Consider the following 27100-nt stretch of genomic DNA (forward strand, 5'->3'; position numbering starts at 1 on the left):
GCGGAGGGGTCCTTGACACGTGTCTGAAAACATGTAAAGAAAAGGTGCCAAGGACAGCTGAAGACCCTGCCCTTTCAGAGTCTAGATAAAAAAGAATATGCATGTTTCTCATGGGATGCATAGTGGGAAGTATTCTTAAGAGGATCTCCTGGAAGGGTAAAGAGATTCCAAGAAGTGGCCCAGGAGCAGCAAGGTGATCACAGGAATCCAAAATGAGGAGGTATCACCCACCACAGGAATCTGTGGTCAGAGGATAAAGAGGGGAGGGGAGTGGGACTCTTTAAGGAACTGACAAAAGCATCTAATGAGAGAAAGGGAGGAAGGCCCATACTACATCTTTAATGACCAAATCAAGCCATGCTGCCATATAATCTTTTCTCCCCTCACCTTATATTCTACCCTAGAGAGTCCTAAAACATCAGCTTATGAAAAAAGGAGAGAACAGGGTATGAAGATGGATAAAACTGATCATCCACCTTCCTGCTGCAAGTCTGTAAATCTGAAGCAAGAAGGAAGCATGTGAGGCTCTAGTTTGGCTGGAATTTGCATCCCGCACAAGCGATCTGATGTACACAAGAATGAATCTATGCCTCAAAATGAAGGAGTAACACAGGGCATGCATTTTGTTACCATGCTACGTGGCCTAGCTCATGATTTCAATACATGCATTGCAGCTGAGAATGGAACTAATGCTAACTGAACATTTAGATAAAAATGCTAGCTTACGTTTCAATCTTTGGACTTTGCATAAGCTTCACATAATGGGATAAGACACTGATAAAAAGTTGTTTTCCCCCTCCTTCACCAGAACTTCAGTTTCAGCAAAATAAGCACATCAGAAGGAATTTGAGGAAGGAGGGGTCATTTCCGAATCCAGAAACATTAGAAAGCTCTTAAAAAAGGCTCCATTCTATTCTAGTGAGACTGCCTTCCTGGAACAACTCTCTGCCTGCTTCTGATTAGTTATAAAACACTTTGTGTTGCTCAGAGCCCATTATGAGAATTCTCCCCACTGGAATATTAAAAATGGAACAAAAGTTCAAAATGGTCAGTGTGAAAAATGAACCCATCAACCACAGAGTGACGGTAACTGGCAGAATCAGAAAGTGAAAAAACAAGCTGTCTGGAACTGTCTTCAGCTCATCTCAAGGGGAGAACCTCTTCATCAACTAGGGTGCCTGGGGCTTCTAATGACAGATGACAGCCGAAAAAGTACAAGTCACAAGAGGAAAATGTTTAACTTTTTACCAGACTTCATACACTGGCATGACAGGCAGGAACTTAGTCTATGACAGAGCTATACATTCTACAGAAGTCCAAATCTTAGCTCAGAATCTAAGAGCCACAAAATGCGTTCTGGCTTCACCCAAGTCAACAGAGAGGAACCTTCTTATCAACATCTAATTCTATCAAAGAGTATATAGAAACAAAACAAAATGTATATCTTTCTGTTTGCATAAACTTGTGGGCACTCTAGTTCCAAATGCAAATGGTCTCTTCCCTCTAGAGCCTCATTTAATCAGGGCAGGGTTTTCAAACTTGGCACTACTGATGTTTTGGTCCAACCATTCTTTGTTGTAGGAGGGGGCTGACCTGTGCCCTGTTGGATGTTTAGCATCATCCCTGGCCTTGACCTATTAGGTACCAGTTGCACCTCCCCAATCCCATCACAGGTATTGTCATTTCACCCCTGGCTGAGACACTGGATTAAAAGTCTTAATAATTCAGTTCTGGTATATTACTACAATTTTATATTCATGTAAATATTGTACTGGCTTTGTGCAAGACCTGAACTTAACTGTTTCCCATAGCTTTGTCTCTAAACAGTGACTCTTACCTATCTCTAGTTTGAAGAAAGCCTGTGATAAAGGTCGCACATCCTCAACAGGCAACTTATAGACCATCAGGGAGGAGTACCTGGGAGGAAAAGAGTGTGGCTGAAATCCAGGTTTCCAGAGCACATCCACTGATGAGGAGATGTCTAAAAAAAATGCCACAGTCTGACAGGTGTGAGATAATATCTCATTATGGTTTTAATTTGAATTTCTTTAAGAACAAAATAAACAATAAAAAAATAGAAGATAAAGAAGAAGAAAACAAAACTTGCATAGACTCATCGATACAGAAAACATTTAGACAGTTACCAGACTTGGGGAGGTGTCTGGACTGGGTGAAAAAGGTGAAGGGATGAAGAACTACAAATGAGTAGTAACAGAACAGCCATGGGGTGTAAAGTGCAGCATAGGGAATATTGTCAATTATATCGTAACAACTATGTATGCTGCCAGGTTCGTACTGGAAATATCAGTGGAAACTTTGGAAAGTATGAATGTTTAACCACTATGCTGTACACCTAAAACTAATATAAAGTAATACTGAATGACAACAGTAATTGAAAAATAAAATAAAGAACTAAAATCATGACATTGGAAAAAAGAAATGAAACAGAGCAATAATGTTGCCAATAATTTGTTTGCATGCAAAGTACTGAATAGCACTGTAAACAGCCATATTGTGAATGCCCTTGGATCAGCAAGAAGTCATCTTTCTAAAGCAGACCTATTATAATGCTCTTATGAAAAGTCTGCTTTTAGTCTAGGCCAGAATGGGAGACAAATGGCAGGACACTGACCCAGTGATGCCTCTAGCAGGGAAGAAGCAGATGACTTATCAGCCTTCTCTCCTAGAGAGAAGAATATTTAACTGAAAAAAATGAGGTTTTTTCCATCTCTTGGCTCCACCACTAGTCATTTGGCACTATGTAACTCACCTGAGTTCAAGTGCCATTCATTACTGATAATAATAAAAATGCTAAGTGACATCATTCAGGGATGTTTGACTGATCCCTGGTACTGGGCGTTACACAGGTGATCTCATTTGGTGAAATGGCTTCACCCTCTAGAAAGGACACCTGAAACGGACTGAGTCTGTGCACATGTCCATGCCTGGGTCATCCCCTCATAAGAATCAGCCTCCAAAATCAGCCCTTTGTTCTTATATTTTTGTCCTATGGTGCCTCCTGGTTTGGACCTTTCTCTAGTAAACTATTCAAAACTTTTATGAAATTAAATATAAAAGAATGAGAAGATTGAGTTTTTCTTTCTTGACACCATACTAGAATACAGAAGAAAGACCAAGGTGAAACAGAACACCACACGTGTTTACCTTTCCTGCCGAGCAGCCTGGGGGAAAAGCCTCAGGATCTCACTGTGAAGAGGCTCCACCTGCCTGGGAGTCTTCACCTTCATCTCCAGCAGGTAATCTTTGCCAAATTTGCTCTTCAGTTGCTGGATGGTTCCGATACATCTGGAAGGAGAAGGAGGAGGATGAAGTCATCCAAGGAAAAGGAGGGAGGAATATACTATTGAGGATTTTCAAGTTGTGGAAGCCAGGGCAGGGGCAGGAGCAGGGCCAGGTTGAGAAGAGCAGCCAGGCCCTTAACGTCGTCATGGTGATAACACTGGGGAACAAAATTTTTGTTACATCCACAAAACACTTGTTCTGACCTAATTCGAGTGTATTGATCTCAAATCTGAAATCAGTTTTTCTCTGTAAGCTACACTTTTTTTTTTTCAATTTAAGATTTTAGAATTTCATCGTATTGTAAAGTTTTCAACATTTAGTTTAACATAATGAAGTAGAATGTCTTCTTTGGCATCATCTTTGTGAAAATAGAATAATTTATATAATGCAGTAAATACAGTAATACACTAAAAGATAAAATTGCATCAGAAGTTGTCTATAATTTCAAAATAGAACATATTAAAACACTTATTTTAATCATAAAATTTGTGCAAAACTTATTTAAATTCTATTCAGGCAAAAATTTGCATTTGTAGCTCTTGTTTTTGTGTACTTGTTAAGGATAATCTCGTTTGATGCTCTAGCAGTAGTCTGCCATCATATTTCTGTCCCATCGCCCCTGATAATTCTCTTCCATTGTCTTCAGATTTTGATGAAAGCATTCTCTCTGCTCATCACTAACAGCTCCAAGATTTTTGGGAAACTTATCAAGGTGACTGTTCAGGAAGTATATGTTACCACTCATGCTACATCCAAAGTCGCGGAAAGCCAACAGCATCCTTTGAACCAGAAGTTCATAGTTTTCTGCTTTTTTGTTGCCAAGGAAGTTCTTTGTAACTGCCACAAAGACTGCCATGCTGCTTTCTCCTCCTTATTCATCTTCATGGCAAATTCTTCACCACATATGAGGGTTCGAATTTGAGGTCCATCGAATACACCTGCTTTTATCTTCTCCAAAGACAAGGCAGGAAAAGCAGAAATAATATGTTGAGAGCATTCACTTTCTCCATTCAAAGCCTGAACAAACGGCATCATTAAGCCAAGTTTGTTGTTTGGGGGAAAAAATTATCTTGTCTCGATTAACTACAGGTTCATTCACAATATTTTGCATCCCTACTTCCAGAGCTTCATGTTGAGGCCACTCCTTCTGTGTCCAGTGTTTCTCCCAAGCTCGGCTGTCCCACAAACACAGAAAGCAAGGATATTTCATGAAAACTCTCTGTTGTCCTAGCAGGAAATTTACCATTTTAAATCCACACAAATGATCCAGTTATGTTCTTCATACTTCAGAAAGTTGAGGACAATTTTTATGTCATTATAATCTTCTCACAGATGAGTTGAATAACCAATTCAACTCATAAACATTACCATTCTGTAAGAGAACACATTTCAGACTCCATTTAGAGCTGTCAAAAAATAGCCACCATTTTGTTGAACTATAAGAGGTAACACCTAGCTGGCTGATATTATGACAGTAAACACAGTGTTTGTCTTCAGAGAAAAAAGTCCACAAAAACTTGTTCACGCTTCCTGAAATGGAATACTTCAGCTGACTGGTGAAATACATTCTTTTCTTGAAGCCTAGAGGCTAATAACTCAGCCGCTTTCTTTGATAGGCCCAAATCACTTACTAAGTCATTCAATTCGGGTTGGCTATACTGCTGAGGGGTTAATGACTGCTTGGCATCAGAAGAAGACCTTCAGATTCTACAACCATTTTTTCATGCATCTTATCAAAATATACTTGATCACCATGTTCACTTTCTCCATTCTTAGAAGAAAAGAAACCTTGAAAACTGGAACTGGGAATGTCACAGAATGTGGGATAGGTTGTATTGCTGAAGGAGTATTAGGATATGTCATTTTTTCTTGCCAATGCCCTTTGTATGGATCTGACAGAAATAACAGTCACTGCTGTGGTCCTTAGGTTCACGCCAAACCATGGGAATACCAAAAGGCATTCATTTGCATTTTCCTTTTGTCCAGTCATGAAACATTTCCTCAAAATTATGACACATAATATGAGAAGCCCAATTCTTGTCTTGATCCCCAAGGGGAACTTGAAAATAGGCAATATATGCATGTGTCACAAATGATGAAATATTGTACCTTTGATATTGAAGTGTGTAACAGCTACATATATAGCAGAAGGTGACAGGACTATTCTTACTTTTACGCCTACTCAAAGAAATCATGATTCAATCTTAAAACAAATAAGAGGGTGTTTCTATCACATAATAACTTTTTACATTTAAAAACAACTACAATTATGTAAAAGTGATGTTTGTAAAACATTAATTGCCTTGCGGTTATGTTCAATACAAGAGTCATTGCCTTTAACTCCAATTTAAAAACCAATGCATGCCATTAACTGTAGCAAAAATAAATTAAAATTACATAAAAACTGGAGCATGCATTGAAAAACAGATTTCAGATTTGGAATCAGCAATGCAGATATATATAGAGAAAGTTCTAATACCTCATGCAACAGAAAATGAGAAAAAAAATTGTTTCCTAGTATAATCTGTGCAGGGAAGGGTCCTTTGTTCAGAGCATAACTGAGGACCAAGTGTGGGCACCCACCTCAGCCTTCCAGACACTATGATGGCCACACGGTCACACACAGCCTCAGCCTCAGCCATGTAATGGGTGGTCAGGAGGGCGCCCCTCTCAGTTTTCCTAACAGTGGCCTGAATCGTGCGCCTAAAATTAGGTTGAGAAAAGTGTTAACAAATGGGAATGCCAAGATCATAGGAAAAATAAATTTGAAGACAGTTCCTTCAGTCCATATGAAAATATTACAGGAGTTAATTCAGATCAGACGAAGAAAAAATTTTTGGAGCGGTAACTGGCTTGGAAAAAAATCAAATGACTGGTCTGAGTACATGATAGAGCATGGATTGGGCTGCATGTAAAGAATAATATTGGGTAAAACATTGTTTGGAAAACCATGGGTTAACCTCAGAAGATGATGTCAGAGTAATGGCAGCATGAGAGATACTCCTGATCTCTTCCCTTGTAATTTCAGTAAATTAAACAACTATAGCACAGTGAAAAAACCCCAGCTGGGTTCACTGGCACTCCTGAAATGTTCATGCATTGATTGGGTTAATGTTGTTTTTTTTGTTGTTGTTAGAATTTTTAACAATACCACTATTAAATGCCATCAAGGAAGAGGAAACTGAATACCATGGTTACAGAAGACAGAGATATAGTTCAGAAAGAAATAAGATTTCTCCAGAAAACTGTCTCAATCACATGGAAATCTTGGAGTTAAATGATAGAGAATTAAAAATTGAAGTTCTGAAAATACTAAACTATATGTGAGAAAATATCAAAAGGCAACTTATCAAGCTTACCAAAAAGATTGGAACTTTAAAAACAGAGATGAAGGACTCAATAAATAAACTGAAAACTGAGGTAGCAATTTTAGCTAATTGATCAAGACAGATAGAGAGAACAATCAATGATATCAAAGACAGGCAAATAGAAATACTACAGAAAGAATAGGAGAGATTCACAAATTTTAAGGAAATGAGAGAACTCTACAATAATTGTCTGACTCCATCAGAAAGAACAAGAAAAAATAATGTGTATTTCAAAGAAATAATTGATGAGAATTTCCCAAGCCTATGGAAAGAGTTAGAGAGGATGACGTCAGAATAATGGCGCGGTAGGAAGCGATACCGATAAATCTCCCCAAAAACTCAACAAAATCTTCAACCAGAAACAGAAAAACTTATCCTTGGAGCCTTCAGATGTTTCGCAACACACCGGCAGGTATGGTCGAGTGAAAAATTGGCTAAATATATAATCAAACCCCGGGGGAAATAGGGAGTAAGAAATGCTCTGCCTTCCTCACTAACCTAAATAAGGCTGCTTTCACTAGGAACTTACAGTACAGAAACTAAGGTGGGCAAAGGGAGTGAACAGATCCAGGCCATGGTACAAACAGCAGAACCAAGCTGTGGCACAAAGTTCCAAGCCAAGGAAAAACTGTGACTCTGGCAACCCGGGCAATACAAGCTAACACGCACGCCAAACCCAGACAAAGAAAGACAAGTGGGGCAGCCATTTTCCCCATCTCCTGGTCGGCGCGCGCAGATAGTGGGCAAGAGATTCCTTCGAGCACCTCAGGGGTGGGCGCCCGTGTTTTCCCACAGAGGGGCAGAGTCAGAGGCCTGTGTGTGGGCCAGGAGTGGAATCTCCGAACCGCCACAGCACCCTGAGGGGGCCGTGCACAGGGAGGGAGCGAGAGCCAATTCCAATGCTGGAACTTTTCCGTGCGGGCAGGGGTTTTACTCAAAGTGTGATGCGGCTGATCTGTTATCCTGGTCGGCGCACACAGAGAGTGGGCAAGAGATTCCTCCAAACAACTCAGGAGTGGGTGCCCGTGTTATCCCACAGAGGGGCATAGTTAGAGGTCTTTGAGTGGGCAGAAGCCCCGCCTGATTATGCTAGCAGCTCTGACTGACTGAGCCTTACCCAGAGCCCTGTGCTGAGTGGAAATAGAGTGGGGAGTTGCCAACTCTTTGAGCCTCTTACTATCCAGGCAGAGGCAGCAGCAACCCCATAGCTGGATTATCAGGCTTCTAATTGTGGAAGGAAAGACTAGGAGAGAGGATCCAGGAACACGGACCCTCTCACTGTTGGAGCCTATAAATGCTAATGAGCCTCGACTGCCGAGACTGAAGCCCAATACATGACATCGCCATAGAGAATTATCAACTGCAAACCTCTACCAGAGCGTGCCACAGGGGCAGAACCTGGGGTACAAAGTCACTGACCAGGAAGAGGGACAGAAAAGAAAAATCAAGATGATAACCTCTCAAAATCGAGAATAATCTGCAGACTTTATAACCTATTTCATTTTATTATATTTGTTCATCTGTGTCTCTTATCTTCATTCTTGATTTTTTTTTCTGTTTTTTTTCCTCTTCCAATTTGGTCGTTTAATTCTCTGCAGGTCTTACTTTCTCCTCTCTTTGAACTACATTACCCATAAGTGTTACATCTCCCATTATCTTTTCTTTCCTCTTCCTTTCTCTCTATGAGGGTTGCACTCCAAAACTCTTAACTCTCTCTCTCTCTCCTCCTTTTTCATTTTTCTTCTTTTAGTGGTTCCATCTTTTCTCTCACTCTCTCTCTTTTTTCTCCCTCTAAATTAGTCTCTTCCTTTCTCCTTTACGTCTCCTCTCATTCAAACCACAATAACGACAAATTATCTTATCTGGGATTCAAACTTATGTTTGTGGCATTTTGGGGAGTTTTTACTTCACCTTTTTAACTCACTAGCAGTGTCCCCATCCCTGGCTCTCCATTTTATCTAGTTCTTGTTCCACTAAATAAAATAGTAATTTTAAATCCCCTCCCCCTTTCCTGTTTCCCTCTTATTCCTCTCATCATAACTCTTAGTCAGCCAACACCTAAAAGCAAATCATTTTATTCTTGACCCAAATTTTTTCCTTATTTGCTTTTTGTGGGTCCATACCGCCCCCCCTTTTTTTTCTTTTTCCTTTACCCCTTTATTACTTCTCCCCAATTCAGGCCCTCCATTACAGGTATTGTTTGTTGTATTTAGTACAATATAATTCACAGTTCACCACAAAATTTTCTCAAGAAAGAGGAAAGAGAAGAGGAGAGGAAAAAAGGAAGGGAAGGAATAATTCCCTTTTTTTTTCAAATTTTTATTTTATTTTATTTTTCTTTATTTAATGATTAATTTTTTTAAAAAACTTCGATTTTTTATTTTTATTTTTTTGACTTTTTATTCTTTATTAAATCTCATTAATACTATCAACAAAACCACCCTCAAATGCCATTAAAGAAGAGAAAATCAAATATCATGGATACAAAAGATAGAGAGGTAACACAGATAGATGAGGGAAAATCTATGAAGAAAAAATTTAAGATATTGGAAACCATGGAGTTAAACGACAGAGAATTTAAAATAGAAATCCTAAAAATACTCAGACATATACAAGAAAACACAGAAAGACAATTTAGGGAGCTCAGAAAACAACTCAATGAACACAAAGAGTATATCTCCAAGGAAATTGAAACTATAAAAACAAATCAAACAGAGATGAAAAACTCAATTCACGAGCTGAAAAACAAGGTAACAAGCTTAGCTAGAACAGGCCAGATAGAAGAGAGGATTCGTGAAATAGAAGACAAGCAACTTGAGGCACAACAGAGAGAAAAACAAAGAGACTCAAAATTTAAAAAAAAAATGAGATAGCCCTACAGGAATTCTCTGACTCCATCAAAAAGAATAACATAAGAATAATAGATATATCAGAGGGAGAAGAGAGAGAGAAAATGGAATGGAGAACATACTCAAACAAATAATAGATGAGCCTGACCAGGCGGTGGCGCAGTGGATAGAGCATCGGACTGGGATGCAGAGGACCCGGGTTCGAGACCCCGAGGTCCCCAGCTTGAGTGCGGACTCATTTGGTTTGAGCAAAGCTCACCAGCTTGGACCCAAGGTCACTGGCTAGAGCAGGGCGTTACTCGGACTGCTAAAGGCCCATGGTCAAGGCACATATGAGAAAGCAATCAATGAACAACTAAGGTGTCACAACAAAGAACTAATGATTGATGCTTCTCATCTCTCTCCATTCCTGTCTGTCTGTCCCTATCTATCCCTCTCTCTGACTCTCTCGCTGTCTCTGTAAAAAATAAAAATAATAAAAAATAAATAAATAAAATAATAGATGAGAACTTCCCAAGCCTGTGGAAAGAACTAAAGCCTCAAATTCTAGAAGCAAACAGAACTCCAAGTTTTCTTAACCCCAACAAACCTACTTCAAGGCATATCATAATGAAATTGGCACAAACCAACTGCAAAGAAAAAATTCACAAGGCAGCCAGGGAAGAGAAGAATACAACATATAAAGGAAGGCCCATTAGATTATCATCAGATTTCTCAACAGAAACTCTACAAGCTAAAAGAGAGTGGACCCCAATATTTAAAGTCCTGAAAGAGAGGAACTTTCAGCCACAAATACTATACACATCAAAGCTATCCTTCAAATATGAAGGAGAAATAAAAACATTCACAGATACAAAAAAGATGAGGGAATATACCACCAAAAAACCCACACTCCAGGAAATACTAAAGGGGGTTGTCCAATCAGATACAAAGAACAAAAAAAAAAGCAAAAAAACAAAGCCACAAGTAAAAGCTCCAAGAAGAACACAATAAAACCAAACTTAAACTGTGACAACAAAAAGAAAGGGGGGGAGAGGATGGAGATTAACAGTAGCAAAGGGTGATGGAGTGCAAAAGTACTCACAAATTAGTGCACTACAATGAACAGGGTAGGAACCCTTTTCATTACTTAAAGGTAACCACCATTGAAAAAACCACCACAGAAGTACATGATTTAAAAAAGATAGCAACAGAGGAAAGATGTATGGAACACAATCAAATAAAAACAAAAGATAGAAAAACGAAAGAGAAGGATCAAACAAGACACAAAACTAACAGAAAGCAAGATATAAAATGGCAATAGGGAACTCACAAGTGTCAATAATTACACTAAATGTAAACGGATTAAACTCACCAATAAAAAGGCACAGATTAGCAGAATGGATCAAAAAGGAAAATCCAAATGTATGCTGTCTACAAGAAACTCATCTAAGTAACAAGGATAAAAACAAATTCAAAGTGAAAGGCTGGAAAACAATACTCCAAGCAAATAACATCCAAAAAAAAAAAGCAGGTGTAGCAATACTCATATCTGATAATGCTGACTACAAGACAAGAAAAGTACTCAGAGACAAAAATGGCCATTTCATAATGGCTAAGGGGACACTGAATCAAGAATACATAACAATTCTTAATATATATGCACCAAACCAAGGAGCACCAAAATATATAAGACAGCTACTTATTGACTTTAAAACAAAAACTGACAAAAACACAATCATACTTGGAGACCTCAATACACCGCTGTGTATCAGTCTAGATCGGTCATCCAAACAGAGAATCAACAAAGATATAGTGGCCTTAAACAAAACACTAGAGCACCTGGATATGATAGACATCTACAGGACATTTCATCCCAAAGTGTCTGAGTATACATTTTTCTCCAATGTACATGGATCATTCTCAAGAACTGACCATATGTTGGGCCACAAAATCAACATCAGCAAATTCAGAAAAATCGAAGTTGTACCAAGCATATTTTCTGATCATAAAGCCTTGAAACTAGAATTCAACTGCAAAAAAGAGGAAAAAAAATCCCACAAAAATGTGGAAACTAAACAACATACTTTTAAAAAATGAATGGGTCACAGAAGAAATAAGTGTAGAGATCAAAAGATATATACAGACAAATGAAAATGACAATACGACATATAAGAATCTATGGGATGCAGCAAAAGCAGTGATAAGAGGGAAGTTCATATCACTTCAGGCACATATGAACAAACAAGAGAGAGCCCAAGTGAACCACTTAACTTCACACCTTAAGGAACTAGAAAAAGAAGAACAAAGATAACCCAAAACCAGCTGAAGAAAGGAGATAATAAAAACCAGAGCAGAAATAAATGAAATAGAGAACAGAAAATCTATAGAAAAAATTAATAGAACAAGGAGCTGGTTCTTTGAAAAGATCAACAAAATTGACAAACACTTGGCAAGACTTACCAAGGAAAAAAGAGAAAGAACTCATATAAACAAAATCCAAAATGAAAGAGGAGAAATCACCACGGACATCGTAGATATACAAAGAATTATTGTAGAATACTATGAAAAACTTGATGCCACTAAATTCAACAACCTAGAAGAAATGGATAAATTCCTAGAAGAATACAACCTTTCTAGACTGAGTCAAGAAGAAGCAGAAATCCTAAACAGACCTATTAGCAAAGAAGAAATAGAAAATACCATTGAAAACCTCCCCAAAAATAAAAGTCCAGGCCCAGACAGCTATACCAGCGAATTTTATCAAACCTTCAAAGAAGACTTGGTTCCTATTCTACTGAAAGTCTTTCAAAAAATTGAAGAAGAAGCAATACTTCCAAACACATTTTATGAGGCAAACATAACCCTCATACCAAAACCAGGCAAGGATGGCACAAAAAAAGAAAACTACAGACCAATATCTCTAATGAATACAGATGCTAAAATACTAAACAAAAAAATTGCAAATCGAATACAACAACATATTAAAAAATAATACATCATGATCAAGTGGGATTCATCCCAGAATCTCAAGGATGGTTCAACATACGTAAAACGGTTAACATAATACACCATAACTACAAAACAAAGAACAAGAACCACATGATCTTATCAATAGATGCAGAAAAGGCTTTCGATAAAATACAACACAATTTTATGTTTAAGACTCTCAACAAAATGGGTATAGAAGGAAAATATCTCAACATAATAAAGCCCATATATGATAAACCATCAGCTAACATCATATTAAATGGCACTAAACTGAAGGCTTTCCCCCTTAAATCAGGAACAAGACAGGGTTGTCCACTCTCTCCACTCTTATTTAATGTGGTACTAGAGGTTCTAGCCAGAGCAATCAGATAAGACAAAGAAATAAAAGGCATCCATATCTGAAAAGAAGAAGTAAAGGTATCATTTTTTGCAGATGATATGATCCTATACATCGAAAACCCCAAAGAATCTACAAAAAGACTACTAGAAACAATAAGCGAATACAGTAAGGTCGCAGGATACAAAATTAACATACAGAAGTCAATAGCCTTTCTATATGCCAACAATGAAACATTTGAGAACGAACTCAAAAGAATAATCCCCTTCACGATTGCAACAACAACAAAAAAAATACTTAGGAATAAACATAACAAAGAATGTAAAGGACTTATACAATGAAAACTATAAACCATTGTTAAGGGAAATTGAAAAAGATATTATGAGATAGAAGAATATTCCTTGTTCTTGGTTAGGTAGAATAAATATAATCAAGATGGCCATATTACCCAAAGCAATATACAAATTTAATGCAATTCCCATCAAAATTCCAATGACATTTTTTAAAGAAATGGAGCAAAAAATCATCAGATTTATATGGAATGATAAAAAACCCTGAATAGCCAAAGCAATCCAAAGAAAAAGAATGAAGCTGGGGGCATTACAATACCTGACTTCAAACTATATTATAGGGCCACGACAATCAAAACAGCATGGTATTGGCAGAAAAATAGACACTCAGACCAATGTAACAGAATAGAAAGCCCAGAAATAAAACCACATGTATATAGTCAAATAATTTTTGATAAAGGGGCCAAGAACACACAATGGAGAAAAGAAAGCCTCTTCAACAAATGATGCTGGGTAAACTGGAAAGCCACATGCAAAAGAATAAAACTGGACTACAGTTTGTCCCCCTGTACTAAAATTAACTCAAAATGAATCAAAGATCTAAACATAAGACCTGAAACAATAAAGTACATAGAAGAAGACATAGGTACTCAACTCATGGACCTGGGCTTTAAAGAGCATTTTATGAATTTGACTCCAAAGGCAAGAGAAGTGAAGGCAAAAATTAATGAATGGGACTACATCAGACTAAGAAGTTTTTGCTCAGCAAGAGAAACTGATAACAAAATAAACAGAAAGCCAACTAAATGGGAAATGATATTTTCAAACAACAGCTCCGATAAGGGCCTAATATCCAAAATATACAAAGAACTCAAAAAACTCAACATCAAACAAACAAACAATCCAATAAAAAAATGGGAAGAGGATATGAATAGACACTTCTCCCAGGAAGAAATACAAATGGCCAACAGATATATGAAAAGATGCTCATCTTCTTTAGCTATTAGAGAAATGCAAATCAAATCTGCAATGAGATACCACCTCACACCTGTTAGATTAGCTATTATTAGCAAGATAGGTAATAGCAAATGTTGGAGAGGCTGTGGAGAAAAAGGAACCCTCATCCACTGTTGGTGGGAATGTAAAGTAGTACAACCATTATGGAAGAAAGTATGGTGGTTCTTCAAAAAACTGAAAATAGAACTACCTTATGACCCAGCAATCCCTCTCTAGGTATATACCCCAAAAACTCAGAAACATTGATACGTAAAGACACATGCAGCCACATGTTCATTGCAGCATTGTTCACAGTGGCCAGGACATGGAAACAACCAAAAAGCCCGTCAATAGATGACTGGATAAAGAAGATGTGGCACATATACACTATGGAATACTACTCAGCCATAAGAAATGATGACATCGGATCATTTACAGCAAAATGGTGGGATCTTGATAACATGATACGAAGCAAAATAAGTAAATCAGGAAAAACCAGGAACTGCATTATTCCATACATAGGTGGGACATAAAAGTGAAACTAAGAGACATTGATAAGAGTGTGGTGGTTACGGGGGGAGGGGGGAAAGGGAGAAGGATAGGGGGAGGGGGAGGGGCACAAAGAAAACTAGATAGAAGGTGACAGAGGACAATCTGACTTTGGGTGATGGGTATGCAACATAATTGAACGACAAGATAACCTGGACTTGTTATCTTTGAATATATGTATCCTGATTTATTGATGTCGCCCCATTAAAAAAATAATATTATTACAAAAAAAATAACCTAGTGATGTTTGCTGTGAACATATGTACCCTGATTTATCAATGTCACCCCATTAAAATTAATAATAAAAAATAATAAAAGAATAATAAATAAACCCTATTCCACAAAAGATACACATGGACTAAAAGTAAAGGGATGGAAAAGATAATTTCTGAAAATCCAATCAGAAAAATCCCTGGCCAGGTAGTCTATCATTAGAAAATTGGATTTTTTAAAAAGGCAGTGGTACACACATACAATAGAATATCACTCAGCCATAACAACAAAATCTTACCATTTGCTACAGCATAGATGGACTTAGAGAGTATTATGCTAAGTGAAACAAGCCAGGCAGAGAAAGACAAATACTATGATTTCACATATATGTGGACTCTAAAGAACAAAATAAACAAACAAAAGAGAAACAAATTCACAGATACACAGGAAAGACTGACTGTTGCCAGTCAGAAGGGTGTGTTGAGACTAGATAAAAAAGGTGAAGAAATTAAGAAGTGCAAGTTGATAATTACAGAATAGTCACAGGGATGTAAAGTACAGCATAGGAATATAGTCAATAATAATGTAATAACTATGTATGGTGCCAGGTACGGACTGGAAATATCAGGGGAAATATTTTTTAAAGTATACAATTTGTTTGTAGTATACTTCTTTTTTATTGAATGACACTGGTTAATAAAATTATATAGCAAGTAAAAAAAATAAAATAAAATACTGAACCACATGGAATTTAGATCAGCATTAGTAAATAGCGCATGCAATGTTTCTGTTTCCATAGTCTGTTCCCATATTCTTTTCCTTCAGGGTTCTCATCAAACTCACAATTTCGATTTATATCATATTTCCAGCCTATTGACTGCCTCAGGGCAGCATGTAACTTAGAATGAAGAAATTCTCAAATCTTCACAGTCATCTGTGAAGTTGATGGGGCCTGGGTCAAGTTTTGTCCCCAAGTTACATATAAGATAAAAAGAATTAAAATTCTGATGTGATTGTCAGTCATGTTTCTAAAGTTTAAATTTGAATCTTCTGCATTCATTTATAAATTCTTTCATAAGTATAATTTTAATCATAATGCACTGTGTATCACACAAACTCCTAGTATAATGGCTTTATTGGGAATCCACTCAATCTCTTTATGTGTATAAAATATTTTTAACAAGGCTTCAGATGCTTAATATTAATAAATAAATATTGAAAATAAGTACTTAACTTGAATATCTTTAAAATAATTACTTTTTGTATATAATTCCATAGGTCAGAATCCATATGAAAATTGGAAACACATCTTATGGTAATCAACTCTCAATGCAATTATAAATAGATTTAAAAGAAAATGAGTTTTAAAGAAAAAAAAGAAGAGGAAAAAAAAAGAATAGAACAACCATATGACCCCACAGTCCCACAACTGGTTATCTACCACCAAAACTCAAAAACATTGATACATAAAGACACATACACCCATTTTCCCCATATTCATCGCAGCCTTATTCACAGTTGCCAAGATAGGGAAACAATCACAGTGTCCCTCGATAGAGGACTGGATAAAGAAGAAGTGGTACATATATACAATGGAATACTACTGAGCCATAAGAAATAATGACATATTGTCTTTTATGACAACATGTATAGACCTTAAGAACATTATAATGAGTGACATAGAAAAAACTTAGAACTGTATGATTTTACACATAGCTGAGATATAAAACTGAGACTCATGGACATAGATAAAAGTGAAGTGGTTACCAGAAAACGAGGAATGTGGGGAAGGGCTTGGGGGAAAGGAAGAAAAGAGGGACAAATATATGGTGACGAAATGATTTGATTTTGGGTGATGAGTATACAACATAATCAATGTCATTCTTTTTTTGTTTGTTTGTTTAATTATTATTTTTTTTGTTTGTTTCAAATGATATTTCTTTTTTTTTAAATAATTTTATTTTTTTAATGGGGCGACATCAATAAATCAGGATACATATATTCAAAGATAACAAGTCCAGGTTATCTTGTCGTTCAATTATGTTGCATCCCATCACCCAAAGTCAGATTGTCCTCTGTCACCTTCTATCTAGTTTTCTTTGTGCCCCTCCGCCTCCCCCTTTCCCTCTCCCTTTCCCCCCTCCCCCCGTAACCACCACACTCTTATCAATGTCTCTTAGTTTCACTTTTATGTCCCACCTATGTATGGAATAATGCAGTTCCTGGTTTTTCCTGATTTACTTATTTTGCTTCGTATCATGTTATCAAGATCCCACCATTTTGCTGTAAATGATCCGATGTCATCATTTCTTATGGCTGAGTAGTATTTCATAGTGTATATGTGCCACATCTTCTTTATCCAGTCATCTATTGAAGGGCTTTTTGGTTGTTTCCATGTCCTGGCCACTGTGAACAATGCTGCAATGAACATGTGGCTGCATGTGTCTTTACGTATCAATGTTTCTGAGTTTTTGGGATATATACCCAGAGAGGGATTGCTGGGTCATAAGGTAGTTCTATTTTCAGTTTTTTGAGGAACCACCATACTTTCTTCCATAATGGTTGTACTACTTTACATTCCCACCAACAGTGGATGAGGGTTCCTTTTTCTCCACAGCCTCTCCAACATTTGCTATTACCTGTCTTGCTAATAACAGCTAATCTAACAGGTGTGAGGTGGTATCTCATTGCAGTTTTGATTTGCATTTCTCTAATAGCTAAAGAAGATGAGCATCTTTTCATATATCTGTTGGCCATTTGTATTTCTTCCTGGGAGAAGTGTCTATTCATATCCTCTTCCCATTTTTTTATTGGATTGTTTGTTTGTTTGTTGTTGAGTTTTATGAGTTCTTTGTATATTTTGGATATTAAGCCCTTATCTGAGCTGTTGTTTGAAAATATCATTTCCCATTTAGTTGGCTTTCTGTTTATTTTGTTATCAGTTTCTCTTGCTGAGCAAAAACTTCTTAGTCTGATGTAGTCTCATTCATTAATTTTTGCCTTCACTTTTCTTGCCTGTGGAGTCAAATTCATAAAATGCTCTTTAAAGCCCAGGTCCATGAGTTGAGTACCTATGTCTTCTTCTATGCACTTAATTATTTCAGGTCTTATGTTTAGATCTTTGATCCATTTTGAGTTAATTTTAGTACAAGGGGACAGACTGTAGTCCAGTTTCATTCTTTTGCATGTAGCTTTCCAGTTTTCCCAGCACCATTTATTGAAGAGGCTTTCTTTTCTCCATTGTGTGTTGTTGGCCCCTTTATCAAAAATTATTTGACTATATATATGTGGTTTTATTTCTGGACTTTCTATTCTGTTCCATTGGTCTGAGTGTCTATTTTTCTGCCAATACCATACTGTTTTGATTGTCGTGGCCCTATAATATAGTTTGAAGTCAGGTATTGTAATACCCCCAGCTTCATTCTTTTTCTTTAGGATTGCTTTGGCTATTCAGGGTTTTTTATACTTCCATATAAATCTGATAATTTTTTGCTCTATTTCTTTAAAAAATGTCATTCAAATTTTGATGGGAATTGCATTAAATTTGTATATTGCCTTGGGTAATATGGCCATCTTGATTATATTTATTCTTCCTAACCAAGAACAAGGTATATTTTTCCATCTCATTATATCTTTTTTGATTTCCCTTAACAATGGTTTATAGTTTTCATTATATAAGTCCTTTACATGCTTTGTTATGTTTATTCCTAGGTATTTTATTTTTTTGTGGCAATCGTGAAGGGGATTATTCTTTTGAGTTCTTTCTCAATTGTTTCATTGTTGGCATATAGAAAGGCTATTGACTTCTGTATGTTAATTTTGTATCCTGCGACCTTACTGTATTCGCTTATTGTTTCTAGTAGTCTTTTTGTAGATTCTTTGGGGTTTTCGATGTATAGGATCATATCATCTGCAAAAAGTGATACCTTTACTTCTTCTTTTCAGATATGGATGCCTTTTATTTCTTTGTCTTGTCTGATTGCTCTGGCTAGAACCTCTAGTACCACATTAAATAAGAGTGGAGAGAGTGGACAACCCTGTCTTGTTCCTGATTTAAGGGGGAAAGCCTTCAGTTTAGTGCCATTTAATATGATGTTAGCTGATGGTTTATCATATATGGCCTTTATCATGTTGAGATATTTTCCCTCTATACCCATTTTGTTGAGAGTCTTAAACATAAAATTGTGTTGTATTTTATCAAAAGCCTTTTCTGCGTCTATTGATAAGATCATGTGGTTTTTGTTCTTTGTTTTGTTGATATGGTGTATTACGTTAACCATTTTACGTATATTGAACCATCCCTGAGATTCTGGGATGAATCCCACTTGATCATGATGTATTATTTTTTCAATATGTTGTTGTATTTGATTTGCTAGTATTTTGTTTAGTATCTTAACATCTGTATTCATTAGAGATATTGATCTGTAGTTTTCTTTTTTGTGCCTTCCTTGCCTGGTTTTGGTATGAGGGTTATGTTGGCCTCATAAAATGTGTTTGGAAGTATTGCTTCTTCTTCAATTTTTTGGAAGACTTTGAGTAGAATAGGAACCAAGTCTTTTTTGAATGTTTGATAAAATTCGCTGGTATAGCCGTCAGGGCCTGGACTTTTATTTTTGGGGAGGTTTTTAATGGTTTTTTCTATTTCTTCTCTACTAATAGGTCTGTTTAGGCTTTCTGCTTCTTCTTGACTCAGTCTAGGAAGGTTGTATTGTTCTAGGAATTTATCCATTTCTTCTAGGTTGTTGAATTTAGTGGCATAAAGTTTTTCATAGTATTCTATAATAATTCTTTGTATATCTACGGTGTCCGTGGTGATTTCCTCTCTTTCATTTTGGATTTTGTTTATATGAGTTCTTTCTCTTTTTTCCTTGGTAAGTCTTGCCAACGGTTTGTCAATTTTGTTGATCTTTTCAAAGAACCAGCTCCTTGTTCTATTAATATTTTCTATAGTTTTTCTGTTCTCTATTTCATTTATTTCTGCTCTGATTTTTATTATCTCCTTTCTTCAGCTGTTTTGGGTTGTCTTTGTTCTTCTTTTTCTAGTTCCTTAAGGTGTGAAGTTAAGTGGTTCACTTGGGCACTCTCTTGTTTGTTCATATGTGCCTGAAGTGATATGAAATTCCTGCTTATCACTGCTTTTGCTCCATCCCATAGATTATGATATGTCTTATTGTCATTTTCATTTGTCTGTATATATTTTGATCTCTGCACTTATTTCTTCTTTGACCTATTCATTTTTTAAAAGTATTTTGTTTAGTTTCCACATTTCTGTGGGATTTTTTTCCTCTTTTTTGCAGTTGAATTCTAGTTTCAAGGCTTTATGATCAGAAAATATGCTTGGTACAACTTCGATTTTTCTGAATTTGCTGATGTTGTTTTTGTGGCCCAACATATGGTCAATTCTTGAGAATGATCCATTTACACTGGAGAAAAAAGTATACTCAGTCACTTTGGAATGAAATGTCCTGTAGATGTCTATCATATCCAAGTGCTCTAGTTTTTGTTTAAGGCCACTATGTCTTTGTTGATTCTCTGTTTAGATGACCGATCTAGACCCGTCAGCGGTATATTGAGGTCTCCAAGTATGATTGTATTTTTGTCAATTTTTGTTTTAAGGTCAATAAGTAGCTGTCTTATATATTTTGATGCTCCTTGGTTTGGTGCATATATATTAAGAATTGTTATATCTTCTTGATTCAGTGTCCCCTCCATTATGAAATGGCCATTTTTGTCTCTGAGTACTTTTGCTGTCTTGTAGTCAGCATTATCAGATATGAGTATTGCTACGCCTGTTTTGTTTTTTTTTTTTTTTGATGTTATTTGCTTGAAGTATTGTTTTCCAGCCTTTCACTTTGAATTTGTTTTTATCCTTGTTACTTAGATGAGTTTTCTGGAGGCAGCATACAGTTGGATTTTCTTTTTTAATCCATTCTGCTACTCTGTGCCTTTTTATTGGTGAGTTTCATCCATTTACATTTAGTGTAATTATTGACACTTGTGAGTTCCCTATTGCCATTTTATAGATTGCTTTCTGTTAGTTTTGTGTCTTGTTTGATCCTTCTCTTTCGTTTTTCTATCTTTTGTTTTTATTTGGTTGTATTCCATACATCTTTCCTCTGTTGCTATCTTTTTTATCTCATGTGCTTCTGTGGTGGTTTTTTCAATGGTGGTTACCTTTAAGTATTGAAAAGGGTTCCTACCCTGTTCATTGTAGTGCACTATTTTGTGAGTACTTTTGCACTCCATCATCATTTGCTACTGTTAATCTCCATCCTCTCCCCCCCTTTCTTTTTGTTGTCACAGTTTAAGTATAGTTTTATTGTGTTTTTCTTGGAGCTTTTACTTGTGGCTTTGTTTTTTTTTTTTTTTTTTTTGTTCTTTGTATCTGATTGGAGAACCCCCTTTAGTAATTCCTGGAGTGGGGGTTTTCTGAGGATAAATTCCCTCATCTTTTTTGTATCTGTGAATGTTTTTATTTCTCCTTCATATTTGAAGGATAGCTTTGATGGGTATAGTATTCTTGGCTGAAAGTTCCTCTCTTTCAGGACTTTAAATATTGGGGTCCACTCTCTTCTAGCTTGTAGAGTTTCTGCTGAGAAATCTGATGATAATCTAATGGGCCTTCCTTTATATATTGTATTCTTCTTTTCCCTGGCTGCCTTGAGAATTTTTTCTTTGCAGTTGGTTTGTGCCAATTTCATTATGATATGCCTTGGAGTAGGTTTGTTGGGGTTAAGAAAACTTGGAGTTCTGTTTGTTTTTTGAATTTGAGGCTTTAGTTCTTTCCACAGGCTTGGGAAGTTCTCATCTATTATTTGTTTGAGTATGTTCTCCATTCCATTTTCTCTCTCTTCTCCCTCTGATATACCTATTATTCTTATGTTATTCTTTTTGATGGAGTCAGATAATTCTTGTAGGACTATCTCATTTTTTTAAATTTTTGAGTGTCTTTCTTCTTCTCTCTGTTGTGCCTCAAGTTGCTTGTCTTCTATTTCACTAATCCTCTCTTCTATCTGGCCTGTTCTATTAGCTAAGCTTGTTACCTCGTTTTTCAGCTCGTGAATTGAGTTTTTCATCTCTGTTTGATTTGTTTTTATAGTTTCAATTTCCTTGGAAATATATTCTTTGTGTTCATTGAGTTGTTTTCTGAGCTCCCTAAATTGCCTTTCTGTGTTTTCTTGTATATCTCGGAGGATTTTTAGGATTTCTATCTTGAATTCTCTGTCATTTAGCTCCAAGGTTTCCAATATATTACACTTTTTTCTCCATAGATTTTTTTCCTTATCTAGCTGTGTTACCTCTCTTTCTTTTGTATACATGATATTCGATTTTCTCTTCCTTAATGGCATCTGAGGGTGGTTTTGTTGATAGTATTAATAAGATTTAATAAAGAATAAAAAGTTAAAAAAATGGAAAATGGAAAAGAGTTGTTTTTTTTAAAAAAAACTTAATAATGAAATAATGAAAAATAAAATAAAAATTTATAAAAAAGGAAATGATTCCCCCCCTCCTTTTTTCCTCTCCTCTCTTCTCCCCTCTTTCTTGAGAAAATCTTGTTGTGAACTGTGAATTATAACAAACTATGCCTGTAATGGAGGGCCTGAATTGGGGAGAAGTAAGAAAGGGGCAAAAAAAAAGAAGGGGGTATGGACCCACAAAATGCAAATAAGGAAAAAATTTGGGTCAAGAATAAAATGATTTGCTTTTACGTGTTGGTTGACTAAGAGTTATGATGAGAGGAATAAGAGGGAAACAGGAAAATGAGGTGACAAATTAAAAAATTACTATTGTATTTAGTGGAACAAGAATGAGATAAAATGGAGAGCCAGGGATAGGAGCACTGCTAGTGTGTTAAAAAGGTGAAGTAAAAACCCCCCAAAATGCCACAAACATAAGTTTGAGTCCCGGATAAGATATTGTTTGTTATTGAGGTTTGAATGACAGGAGATGTAAAGGAATAAGGAAGAAACTAATATAGAGGGAGAAAAGAAAGAGAGAGAGAGAAAAAAAGAGGGAACCACTAATAGAAGAAAAAAGAAAAAAGAGGAGAGAGAGAGAGAGAGAGTTAAGGGTTTTGGAGTGCAACCCTCATAGAGAGAAAGGAAGAGGAAAGAAAAGATAATGGGAGATGTAACACTTATGGGTAGTGTAGTTCAAGGAGAGGAGAGAGTAAGACCGGCAGAGAATTAATTGGCCAAATTGGAGGAGGAAAAAAAAATATCAAGAATGAAGATAAGAGAAACAAACGAACAAATATAATAAAATGGGATAGGTTATAAAGTCTGCGGCTTATTCTTGATTTTGAGAGGTTATCTTCTTGCTTTTTCTTTTCTATCCCTCTTCCTGGTCGGTGACTCTGTACTCCGGGTTCTGCCCCTTTGGCACGCTCAGGTAGAGGTTTGCATTTGATAAGTCTCTATGGTGATGTCATGTATTTTGCTTTAGTCTTGTTGGCAGTCGAGGCTCATTAGCATTTATAGGCTCCGACAGTGAGAGAGTCCGTGTTCCTGGAGCCTTTCTCCTAGTCTTTCCTTCCTCAAGTAGTAGCCTGATAATCCAGCTATGGGGTTGCTGCTGCCTCTGCCTGGATAGTAAGAGGCTCAAAGAGCTGGCAACTCCCCACTCTATTTCCACTCAGCACAGGGCTCTGGGTAAGACTCAGTCAGTCAGAGCTGCTAGCATAATCAGGCGGGGCTTCCGCCTACTCAAAGACCTCTGGCTCTGCCATTCTGTCCGGTAACACAGCGGGCGCCCACTCCCGGGGTGCTTGGAGGAATCTCTCGCTCACTATCTGCGCGCAGACCAGGATATCAGGCCAGCCGCCTCACCCTCTGAGTGAAACCCCTACTAGCATGGAAAAGTTCCACTGTTGGAATTAGTTCTCGCTCCCTCCCATGCACGGCTTTCCCAGGGCACTGGGGCAGCCCGGAGATTCCGCTTTCGGCCCACACAAAGGCCTCTGACTCTGCCTCTCTGTGGCGTAACACGGGCACCCACTCCCGGGGATTTGGAAGAAATCTCTCGCCCACTATCTGTGCGCGCTGACCAGGGGATCAGGGAAAATGGCTGCCCCACTTTTTCTTTCTTTGTCTGGGTTTGGTGCGAGTGTTAGCTTGTAATACCCGGGTTGCCACAGGAACAATTTTTCCTCGGCTTGGATCTCCGTGCCACAGCCTGGTTCGGCCATTTGTGCCACAGCCTGGATCTATTCACCCCCTTTGCCCGCCTCAGTTTCTATATTCTCCGTTCCCAGTGAAAGCCGCCCTGTTTAGGTTAGTGAGGAAGGCGGAGCATTTCTTACTCTCTATTTCCTTCGGGATTTGGTTATATATTTAGCCAATATTTCGCTCGACCATACCTTCGGGTGTATTGCGAAACATCTGGAGGCTCCAAGGATAGGTTTTTCTGTTTCTGGTTGAAGATCTTGTTGAGTTTTGGGGGAGATTTATCGGTATCGCTTCCTACCCCGCCATTACTATATCAATGTCATTCTGTTAAGTTTAATTATCTAAAAAAAATTTTAAAACTTGGAATTTCAAGAATATTTATGAGAAGGCATTAGGAAAAAAGATAGAAAATAAGAACTTATTTAAAAGCATGATGATAACAACATATACCTTAAAGTACACAGTGACAACTTTCAGAATATTTATAAAGAAATTAAAGAATATATTCTGGAGATAAATTTTTTTTATCCCAAAAGAATTATGCAAAAGGTGATGTTGCAGAAAGACTTAGAACTTAATATTGTTTGATCTGATAGAGGGTAAAAAGTGGGCCATGCATAGCAAGACAAAATATGATGAGAATGACATTCATAGAGTATTCGTTTGTTAGAAAATTTTTTTCTTCTCCATAAAGTTGTTTGTAGTGTGCTATCAGTTTTTTCTGTAACATTACATTCCTGATAATGTCAATGTCTTTCATTTCATAAATAAAACAAGTTCACTTTGGGTTATTCTGACATCTCACCACATCTCCTGCTGCCCCTCGGGGTCCATGCCCGTGGACAGCTCATCCAGCAGCACCACTGACGGGTTTCCTAGGATGCTCAGCGCGAAGCACAGCTGGAAGGAGAGGAACAGCGCGTCTGGCATGAACCTGAGGGCTGTGCAGAGTAACAGCAAGCCCCTCCCCTACCTTTCTCTTTATTCCCTCGGTTAAAGCCTTCACGGGATGCTTCTGCTGGTCCTGCAGCTTGAGCACATCCACCAACCTGAAGGAAACACAAAGGAACCTTACAGACTTCTGACAAGGAGCAAGAATGGGGTAGAATGGGACACGGGGCCACGCAGGACAAAGGTGGAGAGCAGAGATCAGAAATGTGGTTCTGAAAATAGATGCTGGCTCATGTTAAAAATGACTGGTTTGATTCTCCCCTATCTCCCAAAATCAGTTTTTCCTTTTAAAAGATTTTAAGCGTATTTCATGATATCCAAGTATATGTTCTATGATAGTTTATGTTTAAATTCAAGTACTTTTGAAAAATTTATCAATGAACACTTTTCTTACCATACCTGATACCAAAAAATAACACCTTGAAATCGGGGAAACCGGCTCCTAATTGCATATCTACCCAGTGTGGTCTGGGTCAATGTTGACATTCTCCTGTGAAGTCCCAACTTTCCCATGAAGCTTGTCACTCCCAACTGTGTCCCTGGACTACGTGGGTAGAGGACAGGTGGGTCCCCCATGTACCGTGAGATGGCGAGAGTGGCATCTGCTTTCCTCAGCCCTTTCACCGCAGCAAACACCTCCAGGTGCTCCCTCACAGTCAGGCTGGGCCACAGCGCGTTCTCCTGAGGGCAGTACCCCAGGATCTCCGGGGGGACCCTGTCGCTGCTGCCTTTTAGTAGCACCTGCAGAGAAAAGTTCACTCTCAGGCTCTACGACATGCATTGTTCCTCTGTATGTCCATGATGTCTTTGTCCTTAGAAACCCAGAAAAACTAGAGAAATTCTCAGGCCTCCTTGAGTTTGATCATCTGTAACCATTGTGCTTTGGAGGAAGGTTGTCAGAGAGTAAATGCGTGGAAACAAACAAATATTCAAGGTTAGTGACATGAGGTAGGATGATTGGAGAAAGCCTGTCTGCCGAGGGACCTATCAGAAGGGTGAGTGGGCGTCCGCTGTGGGAAAGGACAGCAATTTGGGTCACAGCAAAGCCCTGTGGAGGGATGATGCTCAATGTGTTCTTGGACCCCAGGCAAAGGTAGGGACCCCGGAGCACAGAGGCCCAGGAAAGACAAGAGAGCTGTGACAGCAGGAACATGGAAATCAGCTCCTTACCTGCAAAGGGAGGTTCCCCTCCAGTCAAAGTGCAGTGAGAAATCTTTGGAAGTATTTTATCAAGACAATGACATTGTTTATAAACTGGCTGATGTGATTAAAGGTGATTACATGATATGCAAATAGTTGTTGGCTTTATAAATTCGATCTCAGATAACCTTTAAAATATTTCATTTCAATTCATCAATGAACCTCTTTCATGCTCACGCTTTAGGACAAATAAAATATTGACTTAGGGTCCAGGTGGTGATTGAATGGAGGGTGGTCTCACCTGAACTAGGGAGTCCAGGTAGGGTCGGCAGAGCCATTACTGTCACCGAGAGAATCCCTTCATGAACACCTGTTCTCACCTCAGCTTCAGAGTGACTGTGAATAAGTTCTCTCCTTCCTCTTCAGTGGGAAATCTGTCAATCACGTGCCTGGTGGTGTTTATGAGGGTTTGACCACCAACCACTTTCCCATGGTGCAGTTCCACAGACCTCTGCCTTACGTTCCATTCTCTACTCCCCTGGGCATACTTTCAAAAGAGGTTCTTAAAGTTATCTATCTTCTGCCGTAGAGTTTGGGGAAAGTTTTCTCATTTGTCTCTGATAAATTGAGCTCATTTTCTGTTTGCCAGGTCTCCATATGCAGTTGAATTGTATGTATAATTCTGTTGACTTCATATACCTGTTACTCAAATTCAAGCCATTCCTTTATAACACTCCCCCAAGATAGTCTGTTAGTATGAGAATATGTGTTCCTGTAGCTAAGTGCTTTTTGAAGAATGATGAATATGATTAATTAGGTGCTTTTTAAAAAACATTTTTATTAATATTGGAAGGACAATGCTCATTTATGGTGCAAATCTGTGTGTTTTATGTTACTCTAAATAGGATTTGTTTGAATTCTGATCTGATATGGATTGCTGATCTGATACTGGACATTCCCACTAAAG

General features: G+C 37.6%; 1 protein-coding gene and 1 pseudogene across 1 annotated transcript in view; both read right to left on the reverse strand.

The window, feature by feature from the left end:
• The window catches only part of LOC136406692 (ABC-type organic anion transporter ABCA8-like), a 328883-nt pseudogene that overhangs the window by 241282 nt on the left and 60501 nt on the right, over positions 1–27100 (reverse strand).
• Positions 1–27100, reverse strand: part of LOC136406691 (ABC-type organic anion transporter ABCA8-like) — an 89410-nt gene that overhangs the window by 1819 nt on the left and 60491 nt on the right. Inside the window, exons 32-37 of the mRNA XM_066386731.1 lie at positions 25574–25734; positions 25016–25091; positions 24848–24942; positions 5887–6006; positions 3166–3306; positions 1838–1917 (exon numbers count right to left, since the gene is read on the reverse strand). Coding sequence (XP_066242828.1) covers positions 1838–1917; positions 3166–3306; positions 5887–6006; positions 24848–24942; positions 25016–25091; positions 25574–25734 — 673 coding nt within the window. The remainder of the gene's footprint in view (positions 1–1837; positions 1918–3165; positions 3307–5886; positions 6007–24847; positions 24943–25015; positions 25092–25573; positions 25735–27100) is intronic.

This window comes from Saccopteryx leptura, chromosome 5, assembly GCF_036850995.1.
Source record: "Saccopteryx leptura isolate mSacLep1 chromosome 5, mSacLep1_pri_phased_curated, whole genome shotgun sequence".
Lineage (NCBI taxonomy): Eukaryota > Metazoa > Chordata > Mammalia > Chiroptera > Emballonuridae > Saccopteryx > Saccopteryx leptura.